This window comes from Crinia signifera, chromosome 5 (assembly GCF_055691185.1).
Source record: "Crinia signifera chromosome 5, ASM5569118v1, whole genome shotgun sequence".
Lineage (NCBI taxonomy): Eukaryota > Metazoa > Chordata > Amphibia > Anura > Myobatrachidae > Crinia > Crinia signifera.
Window position 1 is genome coordinate 84,078,195 of NC_139221.1, and position 14,625 is coordinate 84,092,819.

At 45.0% G+C, this 14,625-nt stretch overlaps 1 protein-coding gene across 2 annotated transcripts in view; it reads left to right on the forward strand.

Moving 5' to 3' along the window:
- Positions 1 to 8,056: 8,056 nt before the first annotated feature.
- Positions 8,057 to 14,625, forward strand: part of EMILIN2 (elastin microfibril interfacer 2) — a 54,400-nt gene continuing 47,831 nt past the window's right edge. The window contains exons 1-2 of one of the 2 annotated variants that reach the window (XM_083187566.1): positions 8,057 to 8,513; positions 11,114 to 11,236. In XM_083187566.1, the coding sequence (XP_083043692.1) occupies positions 8,395 to 8,513; positions 11,114 to 11,236 (242 nt within the window). In that variant the 5' untranslated portion in view covers positions 8,057 to 8,394. Of the gene's footprint in view, positions 8,514 to 10,954; positions 11,042 to 11,113; positions 11,237 to 14,625 lie in introns of those variants that run through there. The other variant, XM_083187567.1, reaches the window with a different exon arrangement.

Consider the following 14,625-nt stretch of genomic DNA (forward strand, 5'->3'; position numbering starts at 1 on the left):
TAGTACGTGGTAGGAGAAATGGTGCGGAATTCTTGAGACACTGAGCCTATAAAGTCTCGGCGTCTCACGAGAATTCGACGCAAGATTATGCCATTCGGACACGCTCAGGTTTCCGTGCAAAGCCGGAAACTTACAAACGCGGCTCGCGGTGGGCTTGGGGCGCACTGTTCTCTACTAATTGCTAATTCACAGCCTTGCGAATCAACCAGAATAACCCCCTAAATCTCCAGTTTGCTTTTTTAGTGGGGTTAGCAGAAGGCAGTGGCACATCTATAATACATTGATTATGGGTAAATTTACTTACTTGGCAATAGTCCACAACATTATTCCGGTAATTTGGCACCAGTACTTCCTATAATGTTCCCTGGAAATAGGATGTAATGTTTCCAAAACATTGCCGGAAATATGACACAAATGCAGAAGAGACCAAAGCAATACATATACAGTGCTAGAGTATTTGTTATCTGCTGTGCAATACATATACAGTGCAATACATATACAGTGCTAGAGTATTTGTTATCTGCTGTGCAATACATATACAGTGCAATACATATACAGTGCTAGAGTCTTTGTTATCTGCTGTGCATACTGTAGGATAGCAGATACTTTGAGCGGAGGTTTTGGGTCAACCCTAAATTTTTGATTTAGATGTAGTTGTTACATTAATGATTTTTACACATACACCAAATATATTATTTAGGGTTTATTGTTGATAATACCCTATGCTTGGCTCCAGCACAGAGTATTGGCCCTTATTCAGATCTGATCGCAGTACAAATTTGGGTACTTTGGACGCCCGATTTTTTCATCGCATTGCATGCAATATAGTGGCATACAATTCATGCGATGCAGAATACATGTAAAGTAATTCGCGTCCACTCGCCACGTTTCGGGCTCGGGGGCTCGCTGCGCTCGCCACACTATATAAAATCAACTCCATGCGTAGTTGGATAGTGGGGGTATAAAATCACCCATGGTTGACTATACAATTACACCCATGATTGACTATTGGTCTTTACAATGTAAGATCGCATCACATTGCACGCCTTAAGTAGTGGCATGCAATGAAAAAATCGGGCGCCCAGATAATACATAATTTCCCAAATTTGTTCTCAAAATGGCCAAAACCATGTACACTGCAGGTGGGGCAGATGTAACATGTGCAGAAAGAGTTAGATTTGGGTGGGGTGTGTTGAAACAGAAATCTAAATTGCAATGTAAAAATAATGCAGCCAGCATTTACCCTTCACAGAAACAAAATAACTCACACAATTCTAACTCTCTCTGCACATGTTACATCTGCCCCACCTGCAGTGCACATGGTTTTGCCCATTTTGAGAACAAATTTGTACTGCGATTAGATCTGAATAAGGGCCATTATCAACAATAAACACAATACAATTTCAGTACATGTTTTGCTTCTTTTTTTTCCTCATTGGTGGGAAGTTCTTTAACCGCCAGACACATGACTGACTGACAGCCACAGGTTGCACAACTGTTCCCACCACACACATAATTAGCTCATTCTAAAACTATTATTTCCTATTTTCACCATTGACATTCTTCTTGTATTGCATAAATTCTACTCATTGCGGTCAATATACAGTACACTATAAAAGTACCTACTGTAAAACGAAGCCCTAGACCAGGCTTCAAACTGATTTAGAATGTCTATGCGGACTTAAATAATGGGCATATTGTAGTGATTTGCTCAGTACACAATTCAAAGAACGATGATACACTCTCCCACTGCAATACTACATTATCGGTACTTCCATGCATTTTGACTACAAAACGTGCAATGTAATCCCAATTATTGCTGGTTACTTTATTTGTATTGCCATTGTAAAAGGAGGGAGGTATAATCTTTAACAATAAAGGATTTGTAATACATTTATGTTAATATATGTATGAGAAAGGTAAATAATTAAACCTAAAAGTTTTCTTACCATCCAAATCCCTACTGTCCTGGTCAGAAATGTGCTTAGACAAAACCTTCCAAAGTTTCTGGCTTTCAAAATGTATTAAGCAGTTTCCCAAAGAAACCAATCACCTCCTGTCATTTATGTAGAGCAGTCTTTCCAATAACTGAAGCTGATTGATTGCTTTAGGCCAGTGGTTCCCAACTTTTTTGAATCATGGCGCCCTAGAGCATCAAAATATTTTCAAGGCACCCCTAGGCCAAATGCTTCTTATCGAGAAATTCAGAAAAAATATTAAATGAAGTGCATTGTGTTTATACTGTATGTCACAGTTATCTGGTGATGGACAGGATTTGCTTCTGTTTGTCCACATATATTATGATTGGCAGCCACAAGCACTGGTTTTGAGTGGTACATTGACCATAAATAATATGAATTGATCCTGGTCCACCAACCCAAGGCACCCCTGCAAGCGTACTGAGGCACCCCATGGTGCCTAGACACACAGTTTGAAAACCACTGCTTTAGGCAATTACTCCCCTTTATTTCTCTCCAAAGCTTGATATGAAATGCTTATGGCGTTCAGAAGACCAACCCTGGCATCAAATTGGCCTCAGTCCCGATAGTTATACAGAAAGTATACTGACCTCACCTCCATCCCCTTAACCGTTCTTTCACGCAGCCTAAACCTAACACACCCACCCACCCCGCCGCACCCTAAAACTAACCTTCCCTCCCTGCAGCCTAACCCTAAACATCCCATCCCAGACTAACCCCCTCCAGCAGTCTAACACTAACCTACCTTTAATACTTGCCTTCTGGATGTCGACTGTCGGAAGCCGGCATTGGTGTTCTGAAAGGTTGTCAGGATTCCAGGCTGGTCTGCTAAATGACATTTCTTTCAAATACTCAGCAGTGCGGTTGCGGGGCTTATAGACTTGAGCTTTAATGGCTGGAGCTATACATAAACCCATTCCTTTGCGCTGTAAACCCATAGCTAACTCATAGATTACAGGTTGAGGCTTCAGAAAGGGCGGAAAACTCCCTTACCAAGGTATGTGCTGCCTGCGGGCTTAAAGTGGTCTACAATTGAATAACCCCAGGCATTGCCACGGATAATGAAATCTGCCTCTCTGTGTCTCTTGTCTGTTTGAGCACTTGCTGATCATAATCACATGGGGATTACAGAGTATACTGACCTCGTCATATACACAGACTACAGACCTTTGCAATTTCTTACTTTTTAACTACCAGAATTTCATGGATCCAGTTACTATCATGGCTGTCCCATCCTGACAGAATCCTCAGAATATACACAACAGTAAGAACTGGAGATACCGTAGGGTTTAGCATAAGTTGTAATGTTAGGATTAGGCTTTGAGGGGACAGGGGATGGTTAGGGTTAGGCTGCTGAAGGGGCTGTTCACAGTGGCTTATCTATAAGGCAGTGGTTCCCAAACTGTGTGCCGTGGCTCCCTGGGGTGCCTCCGGACACTTGCAAGGGTGCCACGGGTTGGTGGTCCAGGACCAATTCAAATTATTTATCATCAATTGTTATGGACTAAACCAGTGCTGGTGGCTGTCAATCATAAAATATGTGTACAAACAGAAGCACATCTTACCCTTTAACACATAACGGAACCTATAAACACAATCTACTTCATTTTATATTTATTTTTCTGCATTCTTTTTAGGCCTAGGGGTGCCGTGGAAACATTCTGATACTCTAGGGTGCCGTGATTTAGAAAAGACTGGGAACCCCTGCTATAAGGGGTGCATTTTGGTAATACTTATCCTCTGAAGTCCAGCGGCAGGAGCGCTGCAGAAATTGCCGGAACAATGTTGTGGCGGCCATCTTTACGGTGATCTGCTCATCCACAGTGGAATCTGAGTGATGTAATACTCAGACTCCACAACGCAGTGGAGGTTCACGCATGGGCATCTGATGCTCAGACCCTAATGTTTCCAGAGCCGCTCCTGGCAGAGAGGAGGAGCCCACCTGAGAAAGCTGCACACAGGCCTCCTTCTCTCTTAGGACACCACTGCCTGTTCGGGTTAGGATTAGGCTACGAGAGGAAGGGGGATGGATAGTATTAAGCTCTGAGGGGACAGGGGATGGTTAGGATAGGGGCGGGGTGGGTCGGCTTTCAATGCTAGGATAAGGGTTAACATAATCACCTGGATCCGCCAGGACTTAAACATCAGGATGCCACTGTTGTGATGGTGACTACTGGAATATAATACATAATATATAATACCAACCCTAATGGCGGTATGATTGCTAACCCAGTTTCTTGTATACCAATCAATTTGTACCTTGTTATTGTTATGCCGCTCTAATGGATTCAACTTCTGCTCTATTTTATGATTTTGTATTGAGATTACTAGCATTGTCCTGACAATGTAGCACTGCACTGTAACATTATGTGCAGCACCCAAGTCCAGTCACCATGTATAAGCTGGGAACAGTCATCTCCTGGACCCCCTGAGTGATGGAAATGGATCTAGTGATGCATAGCCAAGCCTCCTTCTTTCAAAGCCATGCTCCCCTTTTAGCAAACGCTCCACTGACCTTCAAAACCACGTCCCCCCACATACAAAACACACACAAACACTCATCCCACGAAAGCACACACCTGTTTATAGAGGCCCCTGTGCCGAATGCCCAAGCAGACGACACTAGAGATCACATGACCACACTATTGTATCTCTATCAGATCCTGATCTTTGGGCCTGATTCAGAGATGGATCAAGTGAGAATTGCAATTTGGACAGGTCAAATATGCTAATGCACTGGAAGGCGTCTGTAGGACAAAGATGCCTCTGAAGACACAGTTTTGGATTATGGGGATACTGTAATTCAGCCACTGCCTATGCACGGCTACCATGCGAATGGGGAAAAATCCATTCGCAATCATTCACATACGATGAAACCCCCCCTTCCAGTGCCAGGATCCAACTGCTTTTTCTGCAACACTCACAGCAAACAGCTGGGCGCTGCCCCCATACACCATCCGGCTGTCAATCATCTTGTCTATGGCCAGCAATGAAAAGCTGTCGCTGGCTTTCATTGCACTACAAAGCACACGCATCTGCAATTGGGTATGAATCAGCCCCAATATTCGCAGTCCTTGGCCATTTGAGTTACTGTAGCATCAGGTTTCTCAGAATGGCTGCTGGAACTGATCAGCCGAGGCCAAGAAGTTTCTGGGCCAGATGCACTAAGCTTCAAAAGTGATAAAATGGAGAGTGATAAATAATTAACCAATCCGCTCCTACCTGACATGTCACAGACTGTGTTTGAAAAAAGTCAGGCAGGAGCTGATTGGTTGGCTGTCTATCACTCTCCATTTTATCACTTTTGAAACTTAGTGCAACTGGCCCTTTGTCAGAAGACACAGACTCTGGGCTCGTCACACCTACAAAATGGGGATGACAATCTCCTGTTTTGTAGAAGGATTCGGTATGAAATCCCCACAGTCAAAATCCCGAATGGGTCATAATACCGACAAGGACAAAATCCCGACATTTAAAATACCGACAAGGACAAAATCCTGACATTTTAATTCCCGACCTGGTCAAAATACCGACATATAGAATGTGCACGTGAAACTGTCAACATGACTTTGGGTTGACAGGTCGACATGGGTTTTTTCACAGTTTTTTTACCCGAATGTTGACACAGTCGATATGGACACAGTTGGAGGTGAACCGCAGCCCCTCGCATCGCTCGCAATGCTTCGGGCACAGTGCCTCGGTGCACTCGGCACACTATTTTATTCTCCCAATATGCCCTAGTGCAGCGGTGGCCAACCGGCGGCTCTCGAGCCGCATGCGGCTCTCCCCCTTCTAAAGTGCGGCTCCTGCTCGCACTGCTGCCCGACGCGGCACCCACCATCACCCGTGTCCCCCATCACCCGCTGCCGGTTCCCGAATGGTAGCGGCTAGTTACCCTTCGTGGAAAGGATCTTCGATGACGTCACTTCCATGTGACTGCTGTCGTCATCAGGCGGAGGAGTCAGCACGCAGCCTGCTGCCTGAGCGCACAGCACAATTTTCCCACTGCGGGAAAGTGCACGGCGGCATCAGGTACTCATTCCTGGGAGTGTATTCATCATACTTGGAGCACCACACGCTTACACCCTCCCCCCATCTAAGTCACTGGTGTGTTAGGGTGGAGGGGGAGAGAGTGCACCGGCCCTGGTTTTCCTGTCACTGCTGGGTAGTGGGGAGGGGTGCTCTGGCGCCGGGGGTACTACCACTGGATTTAGAAGGGGGTGGGGGGCAGTTGTGCGGGGAAGAGTGCTCTCTTGGCGGGGTTGGGGGAGAGTACTCTGGCGGAGGAAGAGAGTGCTCTTGCTCTTCTCAAACACACACAAACCCAGCACCAGTGCACACCACCCCCCCATGAGGCACCAGAGTGCACCACCCCACACCCAGCGGCAGTATATCCCCAATCACACACCCAGCAGCAGTGCACTCCATCCCCCTCACACCCAGCACCAGAGCGCACCCCCCCCATACCCAGCTGCCATATATCCCCCCCCCCACACACCCACATGTGGCTGCAGAGCACCCCCCCCACACACACACACACACCCAGCACCAGTGCACTCCATCCCCCCCACACACTCACACGCAGCACCAGAGCGCACCACCCACATACCCACTGTGGGGGCATATGTGTGGCATTGTGGGGACATATCTGGCACTGGGCACATAACTAGCACTGTGGGTGCATATGTGTGGCACTGTGGGGGCATATCTACCACCGTGGGGCATATATGTGTGGCACTGGGGGCATATCTGGCACCGTCGGGCATATATGTGTGGCACTGGGGGCATACCTAGCACTGTGGAGGGCATATCTGGCACTGGGGGCATAAAGTTTTGTCATGTAGCCACTCCCCCTTGTGTCGTATGACCACTCCCCTGACCACGCCCTTTATTCCGCCGCGCGCATGATGTCGGCTCTTTGGCTTGATTGCAGAAATTTTTCGGCTCTTTACCTCGGACCGGTTGGCCACCCCTGCCCTAGTGGATGGTAGGGCATGAAATACCGCCTATCAGCACATGTCGGGTCAAAAAAACATTGAAAAAACCCATGTCGACCTCGCGACCTGTCGACCCAAAGTCATGTTGACAGTTTCACCTGTACATTCTATATGTCGGTATTTTGACCTTGTCGGGATTTTGACTGCATCCCTTGTAGAACAGTCCCCATCGCTGCCACCCCCAACCCCAAATGCTGCAGCATGCCAAATGTGATGCAGCTTTATTTCCAGGAATGGCTGTGTAGGCGACCAAATGCATTGCTTATCCATGACATACAATGCTGTGTATATTGCCCTGGGGTGCAGTAACAGAATACCCGGGCACACAGTTTAGAGTGCCGAGTCTTGGTGGAGCATTTTTGCAGCCTGGGCCATGTGCCGCCTGCAGCATGAGACTATTTCCAGACCCTGCACTGTGTGCACCTGTGTCTCCTCACCTCCTCCACTCACACTGCTTCCTTCCCAGAGAATGGGAAGCCTATACGTGGCAGTGCCAATGAGATATGGGAGGTTGAATTGCCAATATGATATACGTGTGTTCTTACCTGCAGTTTCGTTAGTTGAATGGAAGTATCATATATCATATAATGACCATCTGCAAAACAAACACCTCAATCATTTCCAGATTACCCAGTGTGAAAATAGTATACATGGTCATAGACAGGTTTATGTATAAGCAGTGGTCACCGTGCTGCCATTTCTCATTGACACAAGCTGAATGTAATCTCATTCGCTGTGAGGTTTAGGAAGTGTACATTCACATATTACAGAGAAGGAGCTATGATATTTATGTATCTGACTGTTCTATCAGCAGACCTACTGCCATTGTACGCTTCACAGTGTTCTTTAATCAATTACTTTGTATTCTTTGGCTAGAAAACGAAGTTTGAAAGAGTTCTCAGAGAGCAGCCTATGCCAAACCAACTATTATTAAATCAATCATTTCAATAAACTAACAGGGCTTAGACTTCCTGCAGCAGGGACGCTGTGAGCAGCAGCAGCAGCCAGTGAGTCCAGCACAGCCCTACATGGAAAGGGACCCCAGGCTTCCCCTTATCAGCAGCATAGAGCAACTTCACAGCATTGCTTCTACCACCCACTACACTGAGCAGCAGACAGAGCCTCTGAGGAGAAGGCAGCAGCTAATCTAGGAGATGTGACGTCATGTGGACCTCAGTGGGAGGAGGAGGTGTGGAAGGGAAGGATGAAGCAGAAACTAGGACCTCCAGCCAGAGAGAAGGGAGGCTCACTCTCATTTACAGTTACACGGGATCCCATCGGCACTGAGGAATCTGCCGGAGATTATTATTTGAGACTTCGATTACTTTTTAGACTTCGGGCGTCAGGTTATTTGGTTGGAGCTGGCGGGCGAGTTACATGAAACTTTTCCTCCACAGTTTTAAGTGAATCCAGACGTGATGCGGCGGCAAAGGCAGGGAGCCAGCCTGTGCACCGGGCTCTTTGTGATGCTCAGCGTGAGCCTGATGGCAGAAGCCACCCCGCAGCTCACCTACCACCGGCCGGCGCAGAGGGGCAAGTAAGTGACCAGCAAGCGCTTATTATAATGTGCCACCAGCGCCCGCTCATACCTGTAGTACACTGCCCAGCACAGGGTCACCCAGCAGTCCACCGGCAGCGCACGTTTCCTATCTCCTACCTATTACTGACTGAGGTCCCGAGGTTGATGTTAGGAGATCTGGAAAACATGTCGTGTCGGCTCTAACCAAGGTCCTTGCTGAGGATACTGCTTGCATTGTTGGTTCTCTTTATAGAAACATGATCTATGTGTGTGAGTAGCAGAGATAAGGGACACTCTGCTGTTTAGTGGCATCAAGCGCAATGTTCCCTTAGTAGTTATAGGTGTATACAGAATTACAGTACAGTATGTGGTGCTGCTATGTGAATACACATGTGTGGTGTGTAATAGGGGTTGTAATCTATCATTACCTGTTGACTGCTGTTAAAGTACAGCATTGACGCAATTGGAATATTACTACTCCCCTACATATGCGGTGTGTGCTATCACAGCCTGGCTTGGATTACCTAATATAGTACAGCTCAAACTCAGTCCACAAGACATTCTAAATGTCCAGGTTTTAATGATATCCATGCTTCAGCACAGGTGACTTAATTGGGGCTTCAGTATTTTTGATGTAACATTTGCGTTCAGGCATGGAGATCTTTAGAGACTTGACTATCAATATGTCTTGCTATCGATAAGATTGGGAAGCATCAGTCTATAGATTGAATTCAAGTTGCTTTGAAGGCTGTACTTTTTTATATTAATTATAAATCTAATTATATATAATTTGATCACTTATTTTACATTTTTATTTAAAGGTGAAGCTATTTCATGTATCAATGAATCTGCGTAGAATGATGGAAACTGTAATCTATCTACAATTAGATTAGTTCTTTATAATTGCGCTCATAAATGTTACATCTATTGCTTACCAATTTGCTGTTGATTATTTAATGATTTGGATTGTTTATGGATTTAGACATTTTTAAGTCTTATATTTACTGTATATGGTAAAATATCTCAAATCCTGCCACTTCTGCTGTCTGACACTTTAATGCAGTGGTGTGGGAGATGACATTATCAGGGACCTATTAACTGTTGATTGGTACCACAAAGAGACCAGGCCGTACCTTTTGTGAAGGAACCTTGGGTTACATTAAAGTTGACCATACACTAGGTGATTTCTCCGAAGTCACCCGTGATCCCATCCTTGAACCTCCTAGGCAGCAGGACCGCATAAGATATATTGTATTTGGTCCTATTGCATATGATATATCACTTGAGATTGCAGCCAATCTTGCCCGGTTTCACTGTGATCCAACAGATATTTTCCTCTGGTGGAGCGACTCACAGGCTCCAATGCAATGCACACAGGATTGCTACAATCGCATAAAAAGTGACCAAATCACATGTATATTGCCCTACTGTATGGGCACCTTAACAGATAAGAGAATGAAGCAGCCACGCAGCCCAAAATGGATGTGGGACCAATGTTAGACAGCACTTACATAGACAGCCATTACATCGACACCATTAGTTCGACAGCTCAGTAGGTCGACATGTCATTAGGTCGACAGCTCATTAGGTCGACATGTTTTTAGGTCGACACTGCCATTAGGTCGACAGTGTCTATGTCGACAGTCAAAAGGTCGACATGGTTTCCCCCCCCCCACTTTTTTGGCCGAAATGTCGACACAGTCGACATGGACACAGTTTGAAGTGAACCGCAGCCCCTCGCATCGCTCGCTTCGCTCGCGATGCTTCGGGCACGGTGCCTCGCTGCGCTCGGCACACTATTTTATTCTCCCTCCACGCCCTAGTGGATAGTAGGGCATGAAATACCGCCTGTCGGCACATGTCGGCTCAAAAAACAGTGAAAAAAACCATGTCGACCTTTTGACTGTTGACATAGACACTGTCGACCTAATGGCAGTGTCAACCTAAAAACATGTCGACCTAATGAGCTGTCGACCTAATGACATGTCGACCTAATGGTATGTCGACCTAAAAGCATGTCGACCTATTGAGCTGTCGAACTAATGGTGTCGATGTAATGGGTAGTCCGGATACCGCCCAAAATGTAGATAAACCTATGTCAGGCTCCAGTGGCTAGTAAAGTAGGTTCTCGCGATTCAGTCATGGTCTAACCTGCATGTGACAACAGCTTGGATGGTTGTAGTATGCTGTTCCTACATTTTCCAGGAAAGTTGCCATTTTCTACATTAATGACTGTTATCAACTGCAATTATGTAGTTCATGTTCTTCCTCTTTGTCTTTAATATATTGTCTTACGGCCACTCCTTGCTTGCCCCCCCCCCCCCCCCCGACTTTGTTTTCCTCTCCTCTCTTAAGAAAACAGCCCACTATACTTTCTTTGTTCATGACCATAGTCATATCATTACATATGTAAAAAGTGATGGCCATAGAAGTTATTCTAGAAAAGGAAGACTGAATCTGCCTAAAACAAATCTATGAAATTAATGGAATCTAACTACTTCTTTTGTGTGATCCTAAGCAGCCTTGTATTACAATGACTTTACAATGTAAGAATGTAGTAATACTGCGTATTGTCTGCTGGCAGATCTCCTGCTTATCCTGCTCCTTCTCCTCCCTAGGAACTGGTGCGCGTTCATCGTGAACAAGAATGTCAGCTGCACGGTTATGGAGGGGACTGAGAGTTTCATCCAGCCTCAGTACAAGTGCGCCTGGAACCAGATCCACTGTCAGCCAACACTGGCGTAAGTGATGGGAAAGTCACTGAGTAGGAAATAGAAGCCTGAGTAGGACATTACGACCAGTGTTAATTAGGAAGTGTTAGTTTACAGGGTGTTAAGTTATACACTAAATGTTCTGTCACAGACAAAATTGATTTTATATATATGTTGTGTACAGTTTTTCTAACACAGAGGGTTGTTTTTCTGTTGCTTGGAAAATAAATACTTATCAGCAGATCTCGCTAGTAATACATTATGTAGGGTGAATTTTCAATTCCACTTTGTAAATTGGAGATTTTCAAGCTAAGGAACTTTATTAATACATAGGTCAGACCAGTGAGCTAACTTCGTGCTATCTGACTCATTTGTGCTAAAGTTTGTATCCTTTGTCTGTAGTGTCTTGATATGGGAGTCCTGGAATGAATCATTAAAGGAGTTTGATCAAGAATAATTTCTTGATAAGTGAATGAACTTATGTGAAGCATTTGATTCCCACCATGGCCCTAACTTTGCAGGGTTTGTATAGTCTCCCCCGTGATTGCGTGGGTTTACTCCGGGTACTCCGTTTTCCTCTCACAATCCAAAAATATTCCGCTAGGTTAAATGGCTCCCACAACGTTAACCCTAGAATGAATGTGTGTGCGTGTACATGTGGTGGGGAATATAGATTGTAAGCTCCACTGGGGCAGGGACTGATGTGAATGTTCAAATATTCTCTGTAAAGCGCTGCGGAATATGTGTGCACTATAGAAATAACTGTTAATAAATGAATAAGGCAGTATATTGCCTTTTGTCATGTGCAGGACTCTTATATGTATGTTCACAATTTTAATGTCATACTGTATTTACCACTTAACAGTTATTTCCCTACTGTAACTTTCCTTAACCAGTTCCAGGTCATTCTCTTATGGCAGGGCTCAACAAGTCCTGGGGGCCAGTTCACCATGGCAACCAGATTCTGCTTCCTAGTGACCAGATTTTTTTGCAGGGAGGGAGGAAGTCAAATCTGGTCTTAGGCAGATCAGCGTGGGCAGTGGTGCCTGACCCCCCCCCCCCCCCACCCCAGTGATTGCAAAATACTGCAGTGAAGTACCCCATTTTTAAAATTGAGTGGGTCCTGAAGACGCGCTGCAGCAGCCAATAAAAATTCTCAGTACCACCACAACTCGGAGCCTTTACAGCAAGGTAAAAAGGCCCCCACCACCCCCTGACAGAAGTCCCCCATCAGGGTGTGGGTCTTTCCCCTGGCCCCGCAGCCACACCTCCTTTCTCCCGGGGCACCAGTGAGCCCCCACCAGTGCCACCGCTCCTTGTAGCTGGATAAGTGGAGGCTGCACGGCTTCGAGCATGCAACCCCTGGCATCAAGCATGCAACCCGTAGCAAAGAGCATGTAGGTATGCGGCACTTATATGGCATAATATGTAATAGACATTACGACGTGTGGCATTATGTATAATGGGAATTCTGGTGTTTTGTATAAATGTGTACTGGGAATGATGACGTGTGGCATAATTGTAATGGGCATTACGGTGTGTGGCATAACATGTACTGGGCATTATGGCATGTTGTATAATACATAATGGGTGTGTAACATGAGTAATGGGCATTACGGTGTAAATTTTTTGTGTGCGCCTTCAACACGCACTGTCCATATTTTTAGTTTGTCTGACTCCTACACTTTCATCGTGGCTCCTAGATTAAATTTTTTTTTTTAAATTTGGTGAGCCCTGGCTTGGTCATTACATACGAGTGCCATTGGGTAATGAGGCAGGGTGCAAGTGTGAATGGACAGGAATTTGGATATTGATATTCCTGACCTGAAAGAGTTACCCATACAGTAGGGGTCAGCCAGCCAAGATCAGCGAACAGGTCTGTAGATGTTTATGTATAAAGAACTAATCTTCTCCCTAATTATTTGTATATAATGACTTTTGTTAAGCTAAAATATGACAATGTGATTTTTCTATTCAGTTGAGTATATTTTACAAGTGATATTTCTGCCTCATCTTGATGCCCTGCGATTTTACAATCCTCCCTAGAGCTCTGTGGAACACCCGGCTCTGTTTTCCTAAGTGGCTTCATGTTACTGTATGTATATGATATGTGCAGTGCAGCTCAGAATCCTGAAAGTCAGAAGCATACGGAATGAATCCACTGCTTGCTTTACTTTAATGAACTCCAGCAACCAACTGGAATTCACTAAAAGTGAATCAATTACTGGCGGGTGCTGAGGATTAGAGAGGAAACATATTCTGCACTGTCACTGACAGCACTGTGATCTACCGGTAATTAGTTTTTTACTGTTATATTGATTGTCAGCTAAGGATCCACGTTGTACACTGGTCATGTGATAGCGTCATATGAACATGTATTGTTCAGCAGCATGGTTTCGCCTCATACATTTATGATTAAACCAGGATCTGCATTTCAAATTGATAACTATGGGGGTTATTTGTAAAAGCTCAGAGGGCCAGATGTACTAAGCCTTGAAAAGTGATACAAATGATGTGTGATAAACCATGAACCAATCAGCTCCTAACTGACATTTTTTAAACTAGGCATGTGACATATGACAGATATGAGCTGATTGGCTGGCACTTTATCACTCTCCATTTTATCACTTTTAAAGCTTGGTGCATCTGGCCCTGGGAGAGATCACATTTTGAGGGATACAGTACTATCCAGTCCGCTCCTGGAATGGGATCATTGGATAGACATACATTAGGTCGACATGGGGTTTCTTACTTTTTTGTCCTGAATGACGACACAGTTGTCCTGAATGATGACACAGAAGGTCACACCTGTTGACCTTCATGCATGTCGACCTTCAGTGGTCGACCTAATGCTTGGTGACCTAGTGACCGTATCCCCTGCTCCTAGATGTCATTTTTAACCACAGCCAGCAGTGTGTAAGGCAACATCTGTTGGGCTAGTACTTTATCTCTCACAATTGTGTCTCTCTCCGAGCTTTAATAAGTACCCCCCATTGTGTGATTATTGTGAAACTACAATTGAATATTTCCTACTTTCCTACTTTCCAGGGATGCTCAGGAGACTCCTGAATTTGGAGGTGTTCTCCCTGACTCCTGGTAAAGCAATTACCTCTCCTGAACTCCACCCATTTCAATTCATGGTAGGGCACACTGAAATAGTGTTTCTGTGATCCTGACCAGATGAGCTGAAATGTGAATTGCGTTGCTATGTCCCCTGCACTTTCCTTTCTGATTTCACATTCGGATGTTCCATGGGAGGTCCCAGAAGTCCGCCAGTATACTTGGTATCAGGTCACATATATCATTATATATTATATTTTCCAGGTGGGTGCAGTGTGGATGTTTGTTTTTTGTTCTCTCTGTAATTGTAATCTTTTGTGTTGAACTGTGACATCGCACAAACCAAACGCACACACTTT